Genomic DNA, 24,076 nt, shown 5'->3' with positions numbered 1-24,076 from the left:
AGGGGTAGTCCTGTAGTTGACTAAAAATCACGGCAGGTTGGTCTCTATGGACGCTGCCGGTTGCTTCTTTATGCTGAGCTTAAAAGTCTGCACCTCTTGTTCAACCATCCCATGAGTGTGTGTTTCCAATGTGTTTGATGCATGAAAGTCTGAAACTCAGTGCTAGTAAAGGCAGTGCCATTATCAGAGATCAGGACTTCAGATATCCTGTGCATGCAGAAACTTTGTCATAGTTTTTCAATGGTAGCATGGGAAGTGGTAGAGTTCATACAATGTATCTCCAACTATCATTAGGAACATGGAGCCCAAAAAAAAGGCCTGGCGAAGTCTACATGCACTCGCACCCAGTGCCTACCAGGCCACTCCCTGGGGGAGACTGGGGGGGCTGAGTGGGGGCCGGGAGGGGGTGGGGTACAATTTTTGATTCTCCTGGCATGACTCTCATTGGCTAACCAAGTCAGTAATGTAGTCCTCAAGGCCGTGCCACCATATGTTGTCCTGGCTAGCATTTTCATCTTTGAAATTCCAGGGTATGGTATAATTTAGTAAGTATCGGACATCGCCCTGGGTGAGGGGCAACTGCATGGGAACCCCTGATGACGATGATGCCTTCCTCAACACTGAGCTCATCTTTCTTCATCCAGCAACGTTTCATTTCATCTGAGGCTGTGCTCTGAATCCCTCATATAGTACTATGTTTTTTGATTTAGACAGGATTGTGTCCAGTCTTTGATTTGCCTTGCAGATACCGGCAAGGTGTCCAAAGAATTGAAGGTCAACACGACCTCTTCTGGAAGCTGGACATCCAGGCAATGGCATTGGCGTTTGCACCGGGGTGGTACTCTAGGAGTTATTCATAAGCCACCAGTAACAAGGCGCACACTGTATCCAGGTGGAGGCAATGGGAGGTATTGCCTTGTCCTCTTTAAAAAGCCCCAGCAGTGGTTTATGATCAGTTAAATGAAAAAGTATCCACTGTAGACGTATTGATGGAACTTTTTAATGCTGAAGACAACTGCCAATCCCTCTTTCTCGATCTGGGAATACTTCTGCTCAGTGTCCGAGAGGGTCCCAGATGCATCCGCGATAGGCTACTGTGTCCCATCTCTCCAGTGATGTGCCAGTACTGCCCCAACCCTGTAATTGTAATTACCCCCACCCACTCAGCCCCTCAGCCTCCCTACATTCAGGGAATGGCCTGGTAGGCACTGGGTCCGAGCGCTTGTAGACTTCACCAGGCTCCATGTTCCTATTTATAATGGATTTATAGTGGGGAAATCATGCTTGACAAATCTGTTGGAATTCTTTGAAGATGTAACTAGTAGAGTTGACAAAGGAGAACCAGTCGATGTGGTATAGTTGGACTTTCAGAAAGCGTTTGTCAAAAGTCCCGCACAAGCGATTATTGTGCAAGATTAAAGGGCATGGGATTGGGACAAATGTACTGAGATGGATAGAAAACTGGTTGGCAGAGAGGAAACAAAGAGTAGGAATTAATGGGTGTTTTTCAAGTTGGCAGGCAGTAACTAGTGGGGCGCCACAGGGATCGGTGCTAGGACCCCAGCTATTCATAATATATATTAATGATTTGGATGAAGGAACAAAATGTAGCATCTCAAAGTTTGTACATGATACCAAGTTGGATGGGAAGGCGAACTGTGACAAGGATGCAGAGATCCTTCAGAATAATCTGGACAGGTTGGATGAGTGGACTAATCAATGGCAGATGCAGTATAATTTGGATAAGTGTGAGGTTATTCACTTTGGAAGCAAAAACAAGAAGGCAGATTACTACCTGAATAGCTGTAAATTGGGAGACGGGAGTATGCAGCAGGACCTGGGTGTCCTTGTGGCAACTAGGGAATTTTCACAGTAACTTCATTGCAGTGTTAATGTAAGCCTACTTGTGATTCTTATAAATAAACTTTAAAAAAACTTTAAAGCTATATCTAACTGCCTTGTGAAAATATTCAATATTTTCATCTCAACTCTACTTTCTGTGGAAGTAATTTCCACAGACGCACCATTCTCTGGGTGAAGAGATTTCCCCTCATCTCTGTCTTAAACTGTATACCCGGAATCCACAGACTGTGACCTCTCCCCCACCGCCCCCTCACCCCCGCCCAACCATTGGGAACATCCTTCTTGCATCTATCCTGTCTTTTTTTTTATTATTCATTTGTGGGACATGGGCGTCGCTGGCTGGCCAGCAGACCTGCAAGTGTTGTTCAACATGGAAGAATACTGATTCATCAGCCGAAGGATGATGGTACGTGGTAACAAGTAGGAGGTTTCCTTGCCCATGTTTAACCTGAAGCCATGAGATTTCATGGGGTCAGGAGTCGATGTTAAGGATTCCCAGGGTAACTCCCTCCCGACTGTATACCACTGTGCCACCACCTCTGCTGGGTCTGTCCTGCCGGTGGGACAGGACATATCCAGGGATGGTAATGGTGGTGTCTGGAGTGTTATCCATAAGATATGATTCCGTGAGAATGACTATGTCAGGCTGTTGCTTGACTAGTCTGTGAGACAGCTCTCCCAATTTTGGCACTAGCCCCCAGATGTTAGTAAGGAGGACTTTGCAGGGTTGACAGGGCTGTTTGTTTTGCCGTTGTCTTTTCCGATGCTGAGGTTGATGCCAGGTGGTCCGTCCGGTTTCATTTCTTTGTTGAGACCCATTTCAGAGAGCAGTTAAGAGTCAACCACATTGCTTTGGTTCTGGAGTCACATGTAGGCCAGACCAGGTAAGGACGGCAGATTTCCTTCCCTAAAGGACATTAGTGAACCAGATGGGTTTTCCTGACAATCAACAATGGTTTCATGGTCATCGGTAGATTCTTAATTCCAGATATTTTTTATTGAATTCAAATTCCACCGGGATTCAAACCCAGGTCCCCAGAACATTATTTGGGTTTCTGGATTAATAGTCAAGTGATAATACCACTAGGCCATCGCCTCCCCCTAGTCCTGTTAGAATTTTATAGGTTTTAATGAGATCCCCCCTCTCATTCTTCTGAACTCCAGTGAATACAATACTAACCAACTCAATCTCTCCTCATATGTCAGCCCTGTCATTCCAGGAATCTGTCTGGTAAACCTTCTCTGCACTCCCTCGAAAGCAAGAATATCCTTTCTAAGATAAAGGGATCAAAACTACACAATATTCCAGGTGTGGCCTCACCAAAGCTCTGTATAATTGCATCAAGACATCCCTCCTCTCGTACTCAAACCCTCTCACTATGGTGTGGAATGCATTGAATTGTTCCACGGTGAGACTTAATGGGCTGAATTGCCTCTTTCTGCACTGTAAATGACTCCTTACTGGGTCATGTATAACCTCAGCATGTCTTTTACACCCGTTGAACCACCTTTGAAGTCTAGTCACAGTTGTAAAGGCAGCAATCTGTGCAGAGCAAGCTCCCACAAACAACAATGTGATAATGATCATCTGTTAATCTGTTGTCGTGATATTAGTTGAGGGATAATTGGTGTCTGGGACACACTGGGATGGCTGGCTGCCAAGTGACTCACAACCAACTTCTCAGGGGAATGGGTAACCATATACCACAAAGAAATAAAAAGAAATCATCTAATTAAATTCTAAAATAATGATTGCAGCCTGTGAACCAAAATTCTTTCTATTAAGCACTGGTCTGTCGTCATGTAATTTAAATGATTTGGAAAACCAGTTCATGGACCTAGAGTTGTACCTTAGTAGCTTAAACCCTCCAGTCTGTCTTTCAGTATCTGAATCCTCAACAATGCATTAACACCCTGCAGGGTACGACGCTGAAAATTGCAGTTTAAAAAAAACTTGCATATTTTACAACATACCAAAGCAGTTTACAAACAATAAATTCTGTAGAAGGGTCGTATGGACTTGAAACATTAACTCTGTTTCTTTCTCCACAGATACTGCCAGACCTGCAGAGTTTATCCAGCACTTTCTGTCTTTAATGACAAACAATTATAGTGTCGTCACAGTAATACTGCAGGAAACCAGGCAGCCAATTTACACAAGGCAAGCTCCCACAACCAGAAATTTGACCAGATCAAAGATGCAAAAACAGAAAATGTTCAACCACATTAAAGTGTAAAGTGGTGGCACAGTGGCACGCATTGCTGCCTCACAGCACCAGGGGCCTGGGTTCAATTCTTGGCCTGGGTCGTTGTCTGTGCGGAGTCTACCCTTTCTCCTTGTATCTGCGTGGGTTTCCTCCGGGTGTTCCGGTTTCCTCCCACAGTCCAAAAGACGTGTTGGCTAGGTGCATTGGCTGTGCTAAATTCTCCCCAGTGTACCCAAACAGATGCCGGAGTGTGGCGACCTGGGGGATTTTCACAGTAATTTCATTACTGTGTTAATATAAGCCTACTTGTGACACAAATAAATAATAAAATAATGTTAAACCCACGTATATCAAAGATGCAAAAATAGAAAATGCTGGAAAATCTCAGCAGGTCTGACAGCATCTGTGGAGAGAGAATAGAGCTCGTGTTTCGAGTCTGGATGACCCTTCGTCAGGGCTGAGATTTTCCAGCATTTTCTGTTTTTGTTTCAGATTCCAGATTCTGCAGTATTTTCCTTTTATGTTTATCAAAGATTTTAGAAAACTGAGTGTCCTCAGTACTGTGTGCCAATATCGAGCCTACATTTCTCAAGTAAAATAAAAAGTAAAGTTGATTTATTAGTCACAAGTCGGCTTACATTTACAAGTGTCCTTTTCTAATGAACTAATTGGGAAGACTGGGAGATTTACCCCAATCCTTTTAAATATGTCAATAAGCTGTTGCAGGTGCATTTGATTGACAAGCAGTGAATCTATCATACAGCCAATCAAGCTGCCCCATGCAAAGTACCCCGGTGGTGATTGGCAAGTGTGGTGCCTGGGCGGGACCTGCTGGTCAGACTGACAGACAGACAGGTAGGTCGGGGTGGGTTTGATTGACAGGCGGCTCTTGGGGAGCTGAAGTGCCTTAGGGCTATAGATGCGGCAGCGCTGAATGTTGTGGTTGGCTGTGCACAGCAGCCTCCGCCGGTCAGAGTACATTTTAAACAGTCGCATCAGTGCACTGTCCCGAATGAATACAAGTCGGCTGGTTTGCCAGCTTCCAGTCCAAGAGATTACTTTCTAGGGAAACTAATCCGGAGCTGCTGGTGTCTTTGGATATTAAGCAGGGAGGGAAAATCACTATGAATACGATGCAATTCACACTTTGGACTTCATTGCTGGTAACACCGATTGTGCTTAATGGTAAGAATGTATTTTTGTTTTTTGTTATTATGGGACGCATGTTTTATTTATAGAGACCTGTTTCATTTGTGCTAAGCAAGTTAAAACATTCTAGTGCCTTTTACTTTTCAGCATCTCAGTTTACTGAGCGTTTACAATTACAACACCGATGCAATGTGCAGGAAACATACCCCAATTATTGCCGCTAATGTAGCGATTAAATTTCATCTCAATTACTTTTGGATGGATTTTAAAATAAACCATTGGATTTCCCGACTGGATTTTCTTACACTCCAAGAAAAATCCACCTTGAATTTGTAGGGTTTGATATGTTAGAATGCATGTTGCAGGTGGAATTGACCAGAATCAATGGTCCCTGTTCATCTGGCTGGCTCCGGCCACTGTGAAACAATGAGCACCTTGATCACAGAATAACTCTCTCAAACTCGAGATGTTTTCACATTCCCTCACGCACCAAAAAGTAACACAAACTTCTATTATTACAACGTCAGTGTGAGCGGACAGGGCAAGCACTTAATCCATCTCCTTGCTTTGCTCCAAAGAAACCATTCAAATTGTATCCAATTCATGGTCCCTACGAGAGAGACAAACAAAATCCAAGCTGACAAGAACAGGCACCCTGATCTTGGGCTTGATCTGATGCTTGATCTTAGCCAAAACGAACAGTTTTGATTTTTTTGTGTGTGTATAACCCCCACATTCCCCGCAGCGAGACAATTGGTCTTCAGAGGTGAGAATTCACCATCCTAACAGGGCTTTTAAAGAGCTGTGATTTCTCCCCCCCCCTTAATTGTTGTAAATTTAAGCTTGTTTATTAGTGTCACAGATAGATAGGCTTACATTAACACTGCAATTAAGTTACTGTGAAAATCCCCTAGTCGCCACACTCTGGCACCTCACTCTGGCACCTGTTCGGGTACACGGAGAGAAAATTTAGCATGGTTAATGCACCAGCTCATCTTTCGGACTGTGGGAGGAAGCCGGAGCACCCGCAGGAAACGCACGCAGGGAGAACGTGCAGACTCTGCACAGGCAGTGTCCCAAGCCAGGAATCGAACCTCGGTCACTGGCGCTGTGAGACAGCAGTGCTAACCACTGCCACCGTGTCGCCTCAAATGTTTGTTTTTGTTGAGGAATGTACCTGTCATTTATTCGAATTATGACAGTGATTATGATTAGGAGCTTTGGTGGAGAGCAAAGTTGAGCAAAAAAAATTGAAACAAGAGGATGGTTTAAATTTTCAAGATCTACTTGGGGGTGATGTGCATTCTAACAAATTTACTGTTTTCCAAATGTATGCATAATAGCTTTATATATACTTTTTTTAAAAATTAAGGCAAAGCTATTAAATGATGCCTCTGTGAGGAACAAACCCCCATAACCTTTCAATCTTGTGTGTTGCAACATGATGCTTTCGGTTCAAACAGCTCTGACTGCACTATCCCAGTATTTCATTCCTACTGTTGGAAAACACTTAGTGGGTTTGTATCAGTCTTGTTCAGGAGACCTCCCGTTTGCTGAGAACAAAAGTCGCTCTCTGAATATTGAACCAGCATTGAATTCATTAACCCCCGTATCAGTTTTGGTTACAATCTTATGAGATTGTCACCTCACCTATTTGATTTAAGAAGTCTTTTTGGAATAACCTGTAGGTCTTAATTTGTCTTGATTTTGCAAAAACGGGATATGGTCCTTGAAGAAGTAAAGAGTTGCATTTGCATAGTGCTTTTCGTGATATTCACTGCAGTACTTTGGGGCATGTTTATGAAGAACTTTAAGTGTAGTCAGAGGCATGACAGCCAATTTGTACATAGCGAGCTCCCACAAACACCAATGTGATCATGATTAGATGATCTGTTTTTGTGTTTATTGAGGGATAAATGGTGGCCAGAATACTAAGGCTAGTTCCCAAGCCCACCCCTAAAAAGTCCTGTAGAACAATGTGATTGCACTAGAAAGGGCGCAGAGAAGATTTACCAGGATGCTGCCTGAAGCGTTTCAGCTATTAAGAGAGGCTGTTTGGGCTGGGGTTATTTTCCTTGGAGCAGAGAAGGCTGAGAGAGGATCTGATTGAGGTGTACAAAATTGAGACAAACATCGGTTAGATAGGAAGAAACTTATCCCCTTAGCAGAGGGGTCAATAACCAGGAGTCTCAGCTATATGATAAGGACAGGAGGAAAAATCATTTCGCCCAGAGTGCCTGAAAGGGGTAGGAGCCCTCAACATTTAAGAAGCATTTAGATGAGCACTTGAAATGCCATAGTGTACAAGGCTACAGACCAAGTGCTGGAAAATAAGATTAGAATAGATAGGTACTTGATGGCTGGCACAGACATGATGGGCCAAAGGGTCATTACTCTGTTACGCTAATTCACATCCACTAAAGGGAAGGCATAGTGCGCTTCTTTAATGTCTCATCCAAAACACAGTTGTACCTCAGTACCACACTGGAGCATCATAGAATCCCTACAGTGCAGAAGGAGACCATTCGGCCCATTGAATCTGCACCCATTCTTCGAAATAGCATCTTACCTAGACAGTGCAAACTCCTCAGAGTCAACCAAGGTTGAAATCGAACCTGGGTCTCTGGTGCTTGTGAGGCAGCTGTGCTAACCACTGGGCCACCCAGTCTTTATTTTATGCTCAAGTCCTGGAGTGGGACTTGAACATGTAGCCTTCTGGTTCAGAGGCAAGCGCCCTACCTCCTGAGCCACAACTAAAGTGCTGCTCAAGTGTGTCAGCTTAGATTTTGTGCTCAAGTCTCTGGAGTGGAATCTAAAACTTTGTGACTGGGAGGAGGGAGCTTCTCCAACTGAGTCACAGCAGCACTGTGATCCATAAGGCAACACAGATAGTCAGGAAGCTGCTGGTTAAGAGGCAGGAATAAGGTTGATGCAGCATAAAAATAAGGCTTGTCCTTTTCAAGGACAGATTGGTGCATTAACTTTACACAGCCCCAAAAGTCCAAATGATGCAAGTTTTGAATGTTGTGTTTGGCAGCAACTGGACAGTGACCTGTGTAGCAATACACGTTATAAAGTGAACTGCGACCTACACCCACCACTGCCTCTTATGGCAATATCTTCACGTCATAAGTTTACTGAACCTTTTCATATTCACCTTTCTAAGGACCATGACAGTACAATTAATGCCATTCATTGTAACAAGAATTTTGCCATCAAAAATTATACTCCCAGGATGTTAACTGTGGTTCAGTGGTCAGAGTGGGTTCAAGTTCCATACCAGAAATTTGATTTTATATAATTTATGCTGATACGGAGGGACCGTTGCCCTGCCTGAGGATGTAGTTTTCTGGATAACATGTTAAACAGAGGGCAGATCAAAAGATCCCATTGCACTATTTGACGAAGAGTCGTATCCCTCTATCAACACCAGTTTTAAAATAACTTGCTCCAGAATATTTGTTCATTCATGAGAGCTTGGTATGTACAAATTGGGGGCTGAATTTGCTTCATCACAATAGTAACTACCCTTAAAATGCTTTGGGATGTCCTGAAGTATGCCTTGTAATGTGGGGACACGTTATCTCCAAGGGCAGCGCAGTGGTTAGCATTGCTGCCTCACAGTGCCAGGGTTTGATCCCCGGCTTGGGTCACTATCTGTGCGGAGTCTGCACGTTCTCCCCGTGTCTGCATGGGTTTCCTCTGGGTGCTTCGGTTTCCTCCCACAGTCCAAAGATGTGTGGGTTAGGTAGATTGGCCATGCTAAATTGCCCCTTAGTGTAAGGGGGACTAACTAGGGTAAATGCATGGGGTTATGGGGATAGGGCCTGGGTGGGACTGTGGTCAGTGCAGACTCGATCGGCCGCATGGCTTCCTTCTACACTGTCGGATTCTATGATTCCATGACAGAAATGAGAATGTGATTCACATCCATTGAGTGTCTGATATCGAATAGAATTAGCAAATAACCCCTCCTATTTCTTGGATCGGGTGTCACCAACCTGCTGTACAGAGTCCAACATTAAACTAGATCTTGTGTGTTTTTGAGGTAATTTCATTCAACTCTGGAGAATGATTTAACTCTGGGCGCATGTAATGTTCCTAAGCTATATTAGGGTGGATCCTGTGCTGCTTCTTCTTTTATTCTTTCATATCATGTGGGTGTCACTGGCAAGGCCAATATTTATTGGCCATTTTTAATTGCCCTTGAACTGAGTGGTGTGCTGGGCCAACAACATTGCTGTGGACCTAAGTAAGGCAGATTTCCCTCCCTAAAGGGCATTGGTGCGCTAGATGGGGCTGCATGGCAGTCAGTGGTCACCATTTACTGAGACTAGCTTTCAAATTTCCCCTGACGTAGTGGGATTACAATGGGCCTCCAGCTTAGGGTACCATCTCTCCTTTCTGGGGGCAGGGAGTTAATAGCACAGTATTAGCAATTGTGCAACTCCTTATAAAGCTTTCCGTGCCTTCTGATGCAAAAGAGAGATTTAATCATTAATGCGCCCCAACAACAGCTTGAATTTATCTATCACCTGAATGTGTTTGGCCAGAATGTGATCAGGTAAAAATTGATACCAATACCATGGGGAAGAAATTAGGATGAGTGACCAAATGCTTCATCAACGAGTTAGAATTTAAGCACTAAAATAAGCAAAATACTGTGGATGCTGGAATCTGAAAACAGAACAGAGGGTGTTGAGGATTCTCAGTAGGTCTGGCAGCATCTGTAGGGAGAGAAAAGAGTTAATGTTTCGAGTCCATTGGCTCTTCATCAGAACTAAAAAGAGGGAGAAATTTCATTAGATATTAAATGGCAAACACCCAGAGGGGAATATGAACCAATGAAGGTGAACGTGGTAAAAGAGACAAATGGAAATCCCGTTGGAGAGAAAAGCAATACTTCTTCAAGGAAGGCATACCCTGGAAGAGAAATGGTCATGAATTAAATATAATTTTAACTGGCGTGTGAAAAGGAAAAGAATGGTGCGGAGAGGATTGGGGGCATGGAATTCTACTGCTTAGTGCCGAGATGGCTGTCGGCAGTGGTAGAACAAGTGGAGAAAGAGACCAGAGTTGGAGGAATGCAAACTCCTCAGAGGGGTTGGAGAAGGATACAGGAAGTAAAATAATTTTTCGGGTTTTGTCGCTTTATGATGAGGCTGCACCAAAATGTTTTGAACTCTGATTTCTCGCCAGTTCCTCGAGCCTTAGCTATCTATTTTATATTGAAAGCTTTAGACCAGCTGCCACAGTCGAGGATGGTGCTTTGTCTCAGGCTATAACAGGCTCTCTCTGTGGGAAGATTATCCCAGAACCTGGAGACTACGAGATCAGAATGACTCCGAGTATTTATCCTGTGCTTTTAAAAAATGTCCGTATAGTCCAGAAAAGATGGGAAATGGCATGTAAATTATTCATATATATACTGGCCTTGCAATTGCCAGTTTCTCAAATTTAGATACAGTGGAAAAATGTTCATTCTTTAGTGCAATCATCATTGTACAGGAATGACACAGACCAAAAGGAATCTTATAAAATGCTGACTATTACACAGTTCAGTGAGAACCATTAGGCTTTACTTTATTAGGAAGACAACTGAAAAAAGTGAAAGATGGTCTTGTTGCTTGTTGCTCTTTATTCACAATTGATATAATATACGATCTGTTTGTACCACTTTTAAAGGAGCATTGCCTTCATGGGGAGTGGGAGGAATGGTTTGATGATTATCTTTTGTTAGGGTATCAGAACAAAACCCCCCAAAGTATGTTATGAAGCTCGACTAGACCCCAACATTTTTTTTCTATTTTTGGCATTAGTGTGAGAATAAGATGTTTCACTCCAGGTGTGATTCTATTGATGCACGAGGAAGCTTTTATCAAATTTTATTTAACAATAACAAATGAGTTAGCTTAACTTGTACTAGTCGAAATACTCAAACATGACATAATACAATTCTGCTAACCTATTTTGACTAGTTCTAATTTAAGCAATATTCCTCTCATAGACTTAAAACTCTTCTTCAAAATCAGTTAGCAAACAACACAGGCCTACATGTTTTTACTTGTTAACAGTCCTAGAGCTTTTAAACACTTCAGGAGGGAATGGCAGAGAGACACCTGTCTTCTGACACTCAAACAGCAGCCTCCAGAGAGTGAGACACCTCAAGCTTCTTTCATGATCAAGTAGAAATTGCTCCCCTTCACATGACTCTGCCTCTATCAATCAACCTAATCAAAACCCCAGGGAGAAAACCCAAATAAACAGAAATGCACTAACTCAGATTAAAACAAACACCCCCATGAGCTAAGATCAATTATTATCCTGGATTCTCAGCATGGGAGCTGACTGTTTTGCAGACAAATTGGCACCATGTAAACCAGAGCTAAATGTTAAACATACCTCACACATGAAACATGATTTTAAAAAATACATTTCTTAAAGGCACAGTATCGTCACACTTCTCATTTGTTTGCAGATACACTTTTATGTTGTGATCCATCAGATGTATGACATCACTGGAATGAACCACATACTTGCATTTTGAAGCTTTATTTTGATTTGAGTTGTTGGGAATGAATAACCAAGCATTTACTTAAGGATATGATATAAATTCATTGACTGCTATTTAAATGGTAGTTTTCTTTTTGCTAGTATTTGTCCTACAGCTTTCTGATACTGTTGATTCAGTTATTCCCCTTTTTTTTGTAACTTCCACCCTGTACATATAGAATCATAGAATCCCTACATTGCAGTAGGAGGCTATTTTGCCCATCGAGTCTGCACCAACTCTCCAAAGAACATCTTACCCAGGGCCACTCCCCCACCTTATCCTCTTAACTCAGTGCATTTTTACCGTAGTTCTCCACATTTGCCTAACCCGCACATCTTTGGACTGTGGGAGGAAACAGGAGCACCCGGAGGAATCCCACACAGACTGGGAGAATGTGCAAACTCTACACAGACAAGGCTGGAATTGAACCCGGGTCCCTGGCGCTGTGAGGCAGCAGTGCTAACCACTGTGCCACCTTCGGAAAATAATATTTTTTTGGCAACTGTTCTCTTGGAGCAGCAAGAACAGCGCAGTCCAATATACATACATGGGGATTAGGAGGAAGGATCCTTGCTGATGTTCTTTCCTATTACAAAACTAATTGAAATACCACCACCGCCCCCCCCCCCCCAACCCACCCACCCACCCAATGCTAACATGCTGAGATAATTTAACACAGTACAATACAATGGCTTAACTCAGGATTTTTCTCTTCTGAGTTTCTTCCACATTATATAGGAATGCACTGAGTATTGTAGTGTTTCCAACCATCACCTGGTTCCTTTCTTCCATTAGAGAAAAATAAAAGTGGGGGGGGGGGAATATTTCCATAACCGGAAGATTGTTCCGCCATCCCGATTTGGTCTCGACAGTTTTGGTTTCTGAGTGGGAGACACGTAATGTAAACTGGGCCCGAAAATCCTCTTTCCAGATATGCTCCTAGAATGGAATTGTGTCCCCTGGGCGTTCATATCAAAAAACTCTGGGTGCACCCATTAATTAGAGTGGAAAATTATGGGGAGCATGTCCAATACTTCTTGATATCCCAGAGCCCTTGCCTGATCTATACATCCAGGAAATTGAAATCTGCTTTAGTGATTTGGTAGCACAGACCTGGGGTATTGCTTGGAAAAAAAATTACATTTTGTCTAAGCTTTTTATCTTGCACTCATCAGGACATGAGGGAGAACAACAATTTTTTATTGTATGAGAGGAGTGCTAATTGGCTGGCAAGAGGATTTTGATTTGCTGAAGGTATTGCTGTGGTGAATGCATCTGTTGGTTGTGACTGACACTTAACTGCTAAGCATTGTTTGAAATTTAAACCAAGCAGCTTAACTCTGGTCAAGGCATTGCCCTGAGGAAAAAAACAATGGATGGCTGTCACTTATTCAGCTATTTTGTTTAGCTGAAACAGGTGCAATGTGTGTACCTGTTCTTTCTGTCTACAAAGAACAGGGCTCTGTGTATTAATATATGTAGTTTCCAATATGTTCAAATGCGCCATACTGGGAACCAGTCTGACAATTTTAATTTGGTTGTCAGAATAATTCTTGGCACACTTCAGGGTTATTTAGCAAATATTGTCCTATCACCCAATCAAATCATGTTGGACACTGTTTTGAATTTTGCAAGTACGGGATAGTTGGGTATAGTTTGTGCCTTGTCCTGTTTTGAACAGTGAAAGGGACATGCTGTTTGATATGACTTGCCAGTTCTTGGGATGTATGGCCTACATGCCTGGCATCACATTAGCATTGAAATTCAGATACCATATTACACATTTTGTGTGATAAACAGAAGGTATTTTTTGGCAGTTGAGCTTGCAGTGTGGTGCATGTGTGTGTACTGGAAGCTACATATGTTAATATACAGGGCCTTGTTCTTTGCAGAAAAAGATGATTACATATTACTTGTTTAGCGAAACATAATATGTGATAGCCATTTGCTGGTTCATTCCTCAGGGCAATGTCTTGACCAGTTGGAGTTGAGTTGGCTGGTTTAAAGTTCAAACAATGTTTGTTAGTTAACTGTCAGTCACCATTAACTGGTGCATTCTCCATGGCAACACCTCTACCAATCAGCGCTCTCTTCTCGTGCAGTATAAATTTGTTTTTCCTTACATTGGTATTCTTGCAGTTGCCCAGAAGAATGCAAGATGAAAAGCTTCGACACAATATCTTCTTTTTTTTCAGCAATGCTCCAATCTGCTTTCGAAAATTACAATTCCTTTTTCCCTTTCCCATTATCTTAATGGTATGAAAACTTTGACTACTGAGGTTTTTGCTGAATTTTCATCGGCGGATTGAGATTGAGGTCAGGCCCCATTTTGAACATGTAATCCTGGTTGATATTCCAATGCAGTAGTTGAGAGAGTAATGGCTGAGATGTCCTCGGTCAGTTGAGACAGTATACTTGAAATCTCATCTGCTCTCTCAGGTGAATGGAGAACAAAATGGCATGGCATAATTGAAGGGCAGAGGTCTTGATCAATGTTTGTCCCTCAATCAACACTTAACAGGGTATCTAGCCAGTCAGTTGCTATTTGCTGCACTCAATTCCCTTCCTACATCACATTTCGAAAGTACTTCATTGGTGGATATCCTGAGGACATGAATGGCGCTATATCTGTGTCAGGAATTTCTTCTTATTTGATTATTTTCTATATTATTTGATTTGAATTATATTTGTCACATGTATTAGCATACGGTGAAAAGTATTGTTTCTTGCGTGCTATACAGACAAAGCATACCGTTCATAGAGAAGGAAAGGAGAGAGTACAGAATGTAGTGTTACAGTCATCGCTAGAGTGTAGCGAAAGATCAACTTAATGCAAAGGAAGTCCATTCAAAAGTCTGATGGCAGCAGGGAAGAAGCTGTTCTTGAGTCAGTTGACACGTGATCTCAGACTTTTGTATCTTTTTCCCAATGGAAGAAGGTGGAAAAGAGTATGTCCGGGATGCGTGGGGTCCTTGATTATGCTGGCTGCTTTTCCGAGGCAGTGGGAAGTGTAGACAGTGTCAGTGGGTGGGAGAATGGTTTGAGTGATGGAATGGGCTTCGTTCACGACCCGTTGTAGTTTCTTGTGCTCTTGAACAGAGCAGGAGCCATACCAAGCTGTGATACTACCAGAAAGAATGCTTTCTATGGTGCATCTGTAAAGGTAGGTGAGAGTGGTAGCGGACGTGCCAAATTTCTTTAGTCTTCAGAGAAAGTAGAGGCATTGGTGGGCTTTCTTAACTATAGTGTCGGCATGGGTGGACCAGGACAGGTTGTTGGTGATCTGGACACCTCAAAACTTGAAGCTCTCGATCGTTTCTATTTTGTCCCCATTGATGTAGACAGGGGCACGTCCTCCACTGTGCTTCCTGAAGTCGATGACTATATCCTTCTTTTTGTTGACATTATTCTCTCCTTATCATAGAAACATTGAATAATTCAGCACTGAAGGACTTGCTATTTCTTTGGTAGAGCTGTCCAACTAGTCCCACGCACTCCCACAATTCTTTCCTTAACATGTATTTATCCAATCTGTGCTGCTTCCACCATCCTTTTGGCCACTGCATTCCAGATCACTGTAACTTGCTGTGTAAATCCACTTAAATCTGTTTACCAACACTTCCCCTTTGCTCAAGGGTCACTAGTGAGGGGTCATAATTTAAGATGTGGGGTAGAAAATTTTTAAAGGGGATTTGAAGGAAAATATTTTTCACCCAGAGGATGGTGGGAGTCTGGAGAGTAGTAGAGGTGGGGAAACCTCACAATCTTTAAAATGTACATGGATGAGCACTTGAAATATCATTACATTCAAGGCTATGGACCAAGTGCTGGAAAGTGGGATTATTGTATCTTTAGAGTAGATTTGTTGGTGCAGATTCAATGAGCTGAAGGGCCTCTTCTGTATTGTTTGACTAATTTTCTTGGAGACAGTTTCCTCTTATTTAGAACATAGAATAGCACATAGAACAGTACAGCACAGAACAGGCCCTTCGGCCCACGATGTTGTGCCGAGCTTTGTCTTAAACCCAGATCAAGCTATTTCCTCCCTATCATCCCAAAGTACTCCATGTGCCTATCCAATAGCTTCTTAAATGTTCCTAAAGTTTCTGACTCCACTATCCCTGCAGGCAGTCCATTCCACGCCCCAACCACTCTCTGAGTAAAAAACCTACCTCGGACATCCTTCCTATATCTCCCACCATGAACCCTATAGTTATGCCCCCTAGTTACCGCTCCATTCACCCGAGGAAATAGTCTTTGAACGTTCACTCTATCTATCCCCCTCATCATCTTATAAACCTCTATCAAGTCTCCTCTCAACCTCCTCTGCTCCAAAGAGAAAAGCCCAAGTTCCCTCAACCTTTCCTCATAAGACCTAACCTCCAAACCAGGCAGCATCCTGGTAAATCTCCTTTGCACTCTTTCCAGTGTCTCCACATCCTTCTTGTAGTGAGGTGACCAGAACTGCACACAATATTCCAAATGTGGTCTCACCAAGGTCCTGTACAGTTGCAGCATTTACTCCAGCATTTTTACACCTTTTATCAAATCACCCCTTAATTATCTCTGTGCTAAAGAGAGTAGAAACAGCTTCTCAAGTCTCTTCACACTAGTGAATTCCCTCATTCCAGATGCCATGAAATCCCTTCAGCACCATCCCGCCAAGACCTTGACATCCATCCTGTGTAGTTTCCAGAATTGACTGTAATACTCCAGCTGAGGTCTAACCAGTGTTTTCTAACGCTATTGCATCACTTCCTTGTTTTTGCATTCTATTACTCTGTTAATAAAATTAAGGATTCCAGCTGCCTTTTTCACAGTGCTACCACTTTATGGAATCCTACAGTGCAGAAGGAGGCCATTCAGCCCATCAAGATTACATCGATCATAATTCCACCCAGGCCCTATCCCCATAACCCCCATGCATTAAACCCTAACTAATTCCCCTGACACTAAGGGGCAATTTAACATGGCTAATCCACCTAACCTGCACATCTTTGGACTGTGGGAGGAAACCGGAGCACCCAGAGGAAACTTTCAGAGACTTGTACACACATTCTCTTGGGTCTTTAAGACCTGGTTGGCTGTAGAGATTCGCATTCTAATCAGTATTCTGTAACTTGATTTTGTGTCTCTGTATGCCCTGTTTGAGAGCAGATATCCACTCCATCTGACGATGGAGCAGCGCTCCAAAACCTAATGGCATTTGCTACCAAATAAACCTGTTGGACTTTAACCTGGTGTTGTTAAAACTCTTACTATATTAAATTTCAGAGCCATGTGTCCATCCATTTGCTACCAAATAAACCTATTGGACTTTAACCTGGTGTTGTTAAAACTCTTACTATATTAAATTTCAGAGCCATGTGTCCATCCATTTGCTACCAAATAAACCTATTGGACTTTAACCTGGTGTTGTTAAAACTCTTACTGTGTTTACCCCAGTCCAACGCCGGCATCTCCACATCATGTCCATCCATTTCACCAGTCTTAAGTCTGTTAATATCCTTTAAACTGTGCAGTAGTGGTAATCCTGTCATCTGCAAACTTTGAAATTATGCTGCGTATTAATTCCATAAATATGTGTATTACAAAGAGGCATGATCCCATTACTGACTTCTGGGAAACAAACTGTATGCCTGCTTCCAGTCTGAATATCAGTTGTTCACATCTCTGTCCCTGAGCCAATTTTATATTCACACCACCACCATCCCATTAATCCCATAGATTTCATTTCAAACAAGTCTGTTATGTGGTCGGTGTTCAAATACCTTTTTGAAAGTCCACCTATACAACCACAATACCCTCACCAACTTCATCATATAATTCAATTAGGTTAGTCAAACACTATTTGCTATTAATAAATCCATACAGATGTTCATTTTCAAATGACAATTAATTTTGTCCCAGGTTATTGTCTCTCAAATGTTTTGCTGTAAATGGGCATTATGCTGCCGAGGAGTGGTTTTATCTCTCTCCCTTTTTCTAATGGGAGTGTGACATTTGTAATTCTCCAATCGGCTTGGGTCACTGTCTGTGCGGAGTCTGCACGTTCTCCCCGTGTTTGCGTGGGTTTCCTCCGGGTGCTCCGGTTTCTTCCCACTGTCTGAAAGACGTGTTGGTTAGGTGCATTGGCCATGCTGAATTCACCCTCTGTACTCGAACAGGCACCGGAGTGTGGCAACTAGGGGATTTTCACAGTAACATCATTGCAGTATTAATGTAAGCCTACTTGTGACACTAATGAATAAACTTAAATCGTGACTATTCTGCAATTTCAATTTTTACTTTCCTCAGTGACCTAGGGTTAATTCTATCTGGACCAATTGGCTTTACTAATTTGAGGTCTACCAACATTTCAAATACCACTCTGTTTATTTGTATCTTGCCTGATTCCCCTGCTACCACCTCCTTCACTGTTAATATTGGAGGAATCTCCTTCTCTCGTGAAGACAGATGGTAAGTACTCATATATTATATCAACCATACTCTCTGCCTCCACTGGAAGATCTGCTTTTGCTGATCCTTAATCATTCCCATTCTTCCTGTGACATTTTCCTGTATGTATACACGCTGGGTTTTTATCTATGCTGTTAGACTACTTTTCATGGAAAATCCTGCTCCTTAACCAGTGTAACGGCCTCTGGGATGGCTGGACTGAGGGACAGCTCTGCTTGTGCATGTCTCCAGCACATACTTGTGACAGATTATGGAAAGTTTCGGCTTGACACTGGTATGTTTGCTTTTTGTGCGGACATGAGCTGTGTTGCCGTTGAGAAACTTACCCACTGTTTTTCTCACGACCCCAGGGCAAGGGGGCAGCATTTAACTGGAGAGAAAGGAAGCAAAAAATAATGTTACTGTGGATTAAAGTGACATTCGAAGGAGTGTCTGCCTCCTCCATTAACCCTCCAAGGACTTGTGTTTACATCACAACCCAGCAGATAGCACAATATTGCAGCATTTTAAATCAGCTGTATTTACTTCATTCTAAAACTATTTGCCATAAGTTTCTGACTGATTATTGCTCTGGAAAATTGTGGAGTAGTCTATTGCTGACAATTCAGCCATTTTTATTAAGATATTTTGAATTATTCCATATATAAAAAATTAAACAAATATTATAGGAAAGTTTATGCTAATAAAATAATTATTTTTTGCCAGTTTGAATTCAGAGGAGTAGGCTTTTTATTATAATAAAGTAATTATTTTCTGCTTCTGTCCTCACTCAGTTCAGAGGTGCTGAGGCCAGTTGTCGCATCTTTTCTAATTCTTGTGTAGAGCATGGTTTGAACCTGAGAGCTTCCTGGACTATAATAAATCTGCCAAAGTAATTCCTGTTCCTCTCTGGGAAATGTGCAGGAGCAGTGCTCCGAGGCGATACAATAGCCTTTTTTTTAATGCATCGCAAAAGGAACAGAGACTCCAGTCACTCAAAATAGACTGGAAAAGTGAGTACACACCCTGAGCAGCAGCACAAAGCCCCTGGTCCCAGTGCACTCGCAAAGACATCACAGCGAAACTTGATTCTCTTTCTCGTGCACTTCTCTTCTGCCTAATATACAAACTGAATCCAAATTGTTGACCAAAGAAAAAGTCTTTTTAGTCAACTTTTGTCACGTGAGCTGTTGGGTCTAACTTTGCCCGTTTCTGCAAGTAACAAAAGTGTGGCACAGAGCAACCATTTCAGTGACACTGGAAAAGATGAATACCTGGAGAGGTTTGGCCTGTAAACTGGGATAAGAATTTAATAAAATATCAGCCTGACTGCTCGAAACTTCATGCAAACTGGTCCCTCAAATTCTTGATTGAATGCCTCCAATGCATACCTTGTGGCTGGTTATTGACCTGTATCCTGCATCACACTCAGTTGAGTGAGGATACAACAGTTCTTCATCATACAAGTACTTTAATGAAACATTTCCCTTTATACCATGCCTTTCCTAACCTCCAGATGTCTTGAAGCTAATGAAATAAGTGTTGCCGCTGTTGTAATATAGAGGAGGCTTTCGATACTTATTGAAAGCTGTGGGATTCAGGGACGCCAACACAAAAGCCAAGCGTTGCAGATGCTGGAAATTTGAAATAAAAACTGAAAATGATGCAAATACTCAGCAGGTCAGGGGAGAGAAACAGTTAGCGTATCAGGTTGATGACTCCTCATCGGAACTGAAGACAATATAGAATTTGAGGTGAAAGGGCGGGGGGATTGGGGGGGGAAGTTAGGGGAAGGCCTGTGATAGATTGGAAGGCAGGAGAGATTAAATGGCAGAATACTTGTGGTTTACTAAAGCCAAAATGAATTTTATTGGGTATAGTAAAGATCTAAAAGCTATCCAAATAAGGTGTGAATGTATTCAGATGGTTACAGCCAGGAAACTGTCGAATTTGCATTGGGCATCAGAAATGTCATAGATGTAAGTAGGAAGATACTGGCCAATTTCTCTGGGTAGATGGCTTAATGTGTCTTGACTGATGACCTCTCGTGTGGTATTGTTCTCCTGTTTCCCCATAACTGATTAGGAACCTGTTCTGCCATTCAGTGAGATCATAGCTGATTCATAGACCTGTCTTTGCCCATCTATCAATCTCCGCTTTCAAATTAACAATTTAGCATCAATTGCCATTTGCAGAAGAGAGTTCCAAACCTCCACCACCCTTTATATGAATTAGCATTTATTTTCTTTACTCTTTCTTGGGACGTGGGTGTTGCTGGCAAAGCCAGCATTTGTTGCTCATCCCTAATTGACTTTGAACGGAACATTTCAGATGATAGTTAAGAGTCAATCACATTGCTGTGGGTCCGGAGCCAGAGTGGATAAAGGCGACAGATTTCCTTCCCTAAAGGGCATTTTTGACAGGTTTTTACAATCAATGATAATTGTCATGGTCACCATTAGAGACTAGCTTTCAATTCTAGATTTATGAATTGAATTCCAGCTGCTGAGATGGGATTTGAACCATTGACGCCTGAGCATTAGCCTGGGCCTCTTGATTTCTAGCCACTATGCCATTACCTCCCCTTTGTTTCCTAATTTCACTCCTGAAAAGTCAGGCTCCAAGTTTTAGGCTCAATGCTCTCGTCCTAGACTCTCCCATTAGTGGAAATAGTTTCTCCAGTTTTCCCTATCCACTTAGTACTTTGAACACTTTGATCAAAGCATCCCTTAACTTCCCAGATAAAAATGAAATACCGCGGATACTGGAAACAAGAAATTAAAACTAGAAATTGTTGGCAGCATCTGTGGAGAGAGAAACACTGTAGATGCTTTTGGATCATACGGATTCTATGTTAAGGGTGGCTTTTCTCTCCAAAGATGCTACCAGACCTGCTGAGTTTATCCAGTTTTTTTTTCTGTTTTTATTTTGCCCCTTAACCTCATTTTTCTTAATCCATTCTCATTCTGGGGAGGTGATAGCCGAGTGGTATTATCGCTAGACTATTAATCCAGAAACTCAGCTAATATTCTGGGGACCTGGGTTCAAATCCCGCCACAGCAGATGGTGGAATTTGAATTCAATAAAAAATATCTGGAATTAAGAATCTACTGATGACCATGAAACCGTTGTCAGAAAAATCCATCTGGTTCACTAATGTCCTTTAGGGAAGGAAATCTGCCGTCCTTACCTGGTCTGGCCTACATGTGACTCCAGAGCCATAGCAATGTGATTGACTCTCAACTGCCCTCGAGCAACTAGGGATGGGCAATAAATGCTGGCCAGCCAGCGACACCCATGCCCCACGAATGAATAATAAAAAAAACCTTGAGGCCCACATATAATTCTAGTAAATCTACGCCATACTCCCTCCAATGACTTCTCTCAGTTCTCCAGTTCTGCCTCTCAGCTCCAGGGACCTGGGTTCAACTCTGGCCTCGGGTCACTGTCTGTGTGGAGTTTGCACGTTCTCCCTGTGTCTGCGTAGATTTACTCTGGGTGCTCCGGTTTCCTCCCACAGTCCAAAGATGTGCGGTTAGGTTGAGTGGCCATGCTAAATTGCCACTTAGTGTCCTGGGAGTGCAGGTTAGAGGGATTAGTAAGGTTACGGGTTAGGGCCTGGGTGGGATTGTTGTCAGTACAGACTCAATGGGCTGAATGGCCTCCGTCTGCAATGTGGAGATTCTATGATTCTGTGCACAGTAGCTGGGCTCTCTGCATGGACAAGATGGGTGTACTCTGCTCTTTGGCCTTTGTGTTTGCATGTCTTGGAGCGAATTATGATACAAGCCCTACCGACAGATTTGATCTTGTCAGAGTACCTCCAGCCATTTCATCTCCAGTGGACTCCAGTCTGAACGTGAGCCAGAAGTTTGGGAGCTGGCAAGGTGCTGATCTTAAACAATGGAGCAGTCGTGTAATGCTTCCTCCTAACAGTATGAAGCCTTTTACTGTTGCAGGTGAAGGTTAAGCACAGGAGCCTTTTGATGGCTGCTGCATGAAAGATGTTAACCAACAACACAACCTCATCAAGTTAATGGGATCATGGTGACTCCCTTCAACATCTGAAGCTTTTAACCCTTTTACTCTTTATAATGTCAGGAAGTTTAGACATTTTCTTAGGAACTATCCCAGACAGTTGGAGCCTGACTAACGAGGGGGAAGTTTAAATTTGAGCAGTTCCGTTCCAAAAACTCAGACAAAAATGACAATGCGTAACATAATTAGGACAGTGATGTGGCCAGTGATTGCACACTGAGGAAATGAAACAATAGGCATTCAACTCCGTTCCATGGTATGTGCTCTGTTTAGACTTGTCCTTGAAGCAAGATTAGGCTACATATAGCCCTAGCCCACACAATCTGACACCATACAACTATATCCTCCTTATCCATATGCTTCCTGCAGCCTGACTTGTTTTGAATGAATTTTGTGGGTTAGAAAAGCCTGGTGTTGCCTCAGAACACCCGGATTAGTTTAAATCAGCAACTTGCAATATATCCAAATAGCGCTAACATGGATTTTACACTTCATACCCGTTCCCTTCAGGTTCCATGGTATATAGTCAACAGTGAAAATCCTGCCTGATAAAGGAACGTTCTACAAAGCTAAAAGGTGGAATTTTCCATCTTGGACACAGTGTGATGCTGGATGTGAAAGTCGATGCGATTTTCCCCCTGGATGTGGGGATGGGTAAACATGTGCAATCTCCTGCTTTTCAGATCAGCCATGTGAGAATCTCATCAAAATGTGGTGGGGCAGGCAAGAAGTCTGCTGTTACCTCATGGAGTCGAAGGTGCTGTTGATCTTATAAGGGTCATGCCATTTCTTTTTGCACAAGCTCTTATCACCCTGGCCCTATGCCAACTGGCTCTCAATCTCCTTATTTGGGTGAGAACCACTACCAAGGCAGGCTTCCTTGCAGCTTGCAACATCACCTCTGGGGGCGTGTGAACAAAATGAAGTGATTAATTAATTTATTGTGCAAATCGCTTATAGATTTCCCTCCATTTCAAAGCCAGCAGACAAGTGATAAGTCCTTCACCTGGCCTTTGTCTAGACATAGAATGCCCACCCTTCGAAGAAGGAAACATCACGGAGGACCAGAGTTGAGTGTTCCTCCCATTCATACATAACTGCACATGGCGACATTGCTGTTTGACCAGTGTGGTGAGAGCTAAGTGCAGGAAGTCTCAGGTGGGCACTTATCTGCTTGTCTCTATCACCCTCAACTGTATAGAGAGACCATTGCCTTGGCAGCGTAGAGGACCAATCACATGATCCATTGTCACCCACCACCATTCACCTGGCTGGATGAAATTTTGGAGTCACAAGTTGACTGCCCTCCACCAGATGTGCCCCTGGAGGAATCCACTTCTCTCCCCCCTGCCCCCTTCATCCCTGCCTCTGCTGGCAGGTGGTGGAGAATGGCAGCTCCATTGCTTGCTGGGATCCTGAGGTTGAGACCATGATTCAGGAAGAAACCTGTTGCCTTGTGGGCTTCACCATAGAGTGAGGATCACAAATGAGCTAAATTCTCTTGAAGTTTCCTCATGATTATCAAATTGTCCCTTTAGGCAGCCAATTGCGCTGACCTTGAAATCCAGCCACTCAAAGATCTTCCCACTTTGAGGTATTGCAGCTTTACATCAAATCCACTGCATTACTGTTACTGGAAGGATGATGCACATTACTTTCTGGACTCACGCCACTGCCTTTTACCCTTCCCTGTCACCCACCGATTCCCCTCCCCATCACTATTGACCCACACAATATCACCTGCTTCTGTCACCCTTGAACCTCCTCACCCCACCCCCAGCCATTACCCTGTACCCTGCAATCATTCGCCTCCACATGCCTTGGCTCC

The 24,076-nt window shown here is 42.8% G+C and overlaps 1 protein-coding gene across 1 annotated transcript in view; it reads left to right on the top strand.

The window, feature by feature from the left end:
* The first annotated feature begins 4,969 nt into the window (after positions 1-4,969).
* The window catches only part of esama (endothelial cell adhesion molecule a), a 112,927-nt gene continuing 93,820 nt past the window's right edge, over positions 4,970-24,076 (top strand). Inside the window, exon 1 of the mRNA XM_078198930.1 lies at positions 4,970-5,255. Within this exon, the coding sequence (XP_078055056.1) occupies positions 5,195-5,255 (61 nt within the window). The 5' untranslated portion in view covers positions 4,970-5,194. The remainder of the gene's footprint in view (positions 5,256-24,076) is intronic.

This window comes from Mustelus asterias, chromosome 27 (assembly GCF_964213995.1).
Source record: "Mustelus asterias chromosome 27, sMusAst1.hap1.1, whole genome shotgun sequence".
Taxonomy (NCBI): Eukaryota; Metazoa; Chordata; class Chondrichthyes; order Carcharhiniformes; family Triakidae; genus Mustelus; species Mustelus asterias.
The sequence above is the reverse complement of the archived record's forward strand: the minus strand, read 5'-3'. Positions and strand labels throughout refer to the sequence as shown.